We start from the raw sequence: 2,725 nt of genomic DNA, 5'->3' as shown, positions 1-2,725 counted from the left end.
TATACATATATTAATATATTATAAAAATTCATATATAATTTATCTATCTATAAATATATATATATATATATATATATTTTAATATTGTGCTTAACATTAAAATTGAATTATATATATATATATATATATTTTTATTAAATATAAAATTTTATAATACAGAAAAAATTTTATATAATAATAACGTATATATTTTTAATATATTATTTTGCTAATATTTTTATGAATATACTCCATTTGTGAATAATATATATTATAATATAATTATATATATTTATGCTTAATTTTTTTTTTTTTTAAATAAAGAAATATTTTATTTATAATATATATATATATGTATTTATTATCATTTTATTATATGATTTATTGTTTCGTAAATAATATATATGTTATGGGGATAATATTAAAATTTCATTAATTTAGGGACATAAATAAATAGAACAGTTATATATATATATATATATATATATAATTATAAAAACGGATGTTTTTATTTAGAAATTTTTTTTTTTTTTTGAATAATAAATAAGGAGAAAAAAATAATATAATAAATTATTTATTATATTAATATATATATATATATATATTAATTTTATATATGTTTATAAGAAAAATATAGAAATATAAACATATTACAAAAAGAATAAAATCCATATATGTAAATAATTAATTGGAAATTGTGAAATATATATATATATATATTTATTATTATTTTTTTTAAACTTTTTTAAAAATGAGTATTAATCGATACAATTATAAAACAATGAATAGTTTATTGAAGGATAAAACCCCTCAACATTTTGACATCTTACCTCATACGACGATAAAATGTATTATTCATCCTTCTGTTATTTTTACAATTTTAGATGCATATTTAAGAAGAGATGAAGATCAAACACATGTGATAGGAACATTAATGGGTTCAGTGATTGATACGAACCTGGTTGAAATTTCGGATTGTTTTGTCGATAAGCATTCATTAAATGAAGGAGTAAGAAAAAAAAAAAATATAATAAATAATATAAATAAATAAATATATATATATATATATATGCATATATATATATATATACATATTTGATTTGTTTTTGAACTTTTATTTGTGTTTGTAGGGTTTTTTACAAATAATTAAAGATCATCATGAAACGATGTATGAGTTGAAGCAAAAAATACGGCCAAGAGATCAAGTTGTTGGATGGTTTTGTTCAGGTTCTGAATTATCTGAACTTTCATGTGCTGTACATGGATGGTTCAAAGAACACAATTCTATATCAAAATTTTATCCCCATACCCCTTTGAATGAACCTATACATTTATTAGTTGATGCTAGTTTAGAAAGTGGTTTTTTAAATATTAAAGCATATGTTCAATTACCCATATCCTTAGTGAAGGATTATTTTGTACATTTCCATGAAATACAAACTGAATTATTACCATGTAATGTTGAAAGAGCTGATGTTTTATTAGTTAAAGAAAATATACATTCACATAAGGATAACCATACAAATAATTTAGAACATAATCATAACAATAACCAAATAGATATGAATGAATTATCATTAAAAAAGTTATTAATTATGTTAAAACAATGTAAATCATATGTTCAAGATGTTATTGATCAGAAAAAAAAAGGAAATATTAGTGTTGGAAGATATTTACATAAAGTATTATCTAACGATACTTTCTTAACCTTAGAAAAGTTTGATTCAATTAACGAAAGTGTTTTACAAGATAATTTAATGATTTCCTACTTATCAAATTTGGCAAATTTACAATTCTTAATTGCAGAAAAGTTGAACTCATCATCTTTACAATGATCAATATATATATGGACTACAAACATATATATATATATATATATATATATATATATATTTTTATATTTATATATTTATATATTAATATTTATTTATTTTTTAATTTTTTTTTTTTTTTACTTTTTTATTTTTTCAAATTAAAATGTATATTTTAAAAATGATTAATTTTCCAAACAGAAAATGTTTTTTAAATAACTAATTAATTTTTTTCAATTTGGTTATAAGTTTCATTTTTTTTTTTTTTTTTAATTATATATTATTATTATCACGTTAATAATATAATATATATATATATAAGGCATATAAATATAACCTTATAATTACAATTATATAATAATTAAAAAATATATATATTTGGAAATTATTTTATTTTTATAATGTAAAAGAAAAAAAGGGTTCGGAAGAAAATAAAATGATACACATTATATTAATATGGTCCTTTTGTGTATAATTTATAAAATCATATATATATATATATATATTTTTAAAATAGAACAAAATAAATATCTTATTTTTTTTTTTTCCCCATAACGATAATTGATTATTCTTAGGATTATTTTGAGATTTATATTTTTGTGGCCAAAAAAAAATACATATATATATTTTAATTTTATTACAATTTTATATGGCTTAAATTATATATAAGAATATTATAAATATAAATAAATAAATAAATATATATATATATATATATATATACATTATGTGATGCAAGAGTATATATATATAAGGATGTCACACATAAATATTAAAACTAATGATATATACATAATATTATAACATTGACATTTTTATTATATATATATATATCTTCCTTTTATATTGAAAAATATAAATATCTTTTAATATGTGTATATATAGTATTTAACAACAAAGAAGTATATTCATTTTTTAATATCAAAAAGGATATA

The 2,725-nt window shown here is 16.7% G+C and overlaps 1 protein-coding gene across 1 annotated transcript; it reads left to right on the top strand.

The window, feature by feature from the left end:
- Positions 1-730: 730 nt before the first annotated feature.
- PRSY57_0916300 (eukaryotic translation initiation factor 3 subunit 5, putative) lies at positions 731-1,814 on the top strand (the record flags this gene model as incomplete). Its single annotated transcript, XM_012907403.1, has 2 exons — positions 731-988; positions 1,110-1,814. The coding sequence occupies 2 exons, from the start codon at positions 731-733 to the stop codon at positions 1,812-1,814; spliced, it is 963 nt and encodes a 320-aa protein (XP_012762857.1).
- Positions 1,815-2,725: the final 911 nt, after the last annotated feature.

This window comes from Plasmodium reichenowi, chromosome 9, assembly GCF_001601855.1.
Source record: "Plasmodium reichenowi strain SY57 chromosome 9, whole genome shotgun sequence".
NCBI lineage: Eukaryota > Apicomplexa > Aconoidasida > Haemosporida > Plasmodiidae > Plasmodium > Plasmodium reichenowi.
Note: the sequence above shows the minus strand (reverse complement) of the source record. Positions and strands in the feature narration are given on the sequence as shown.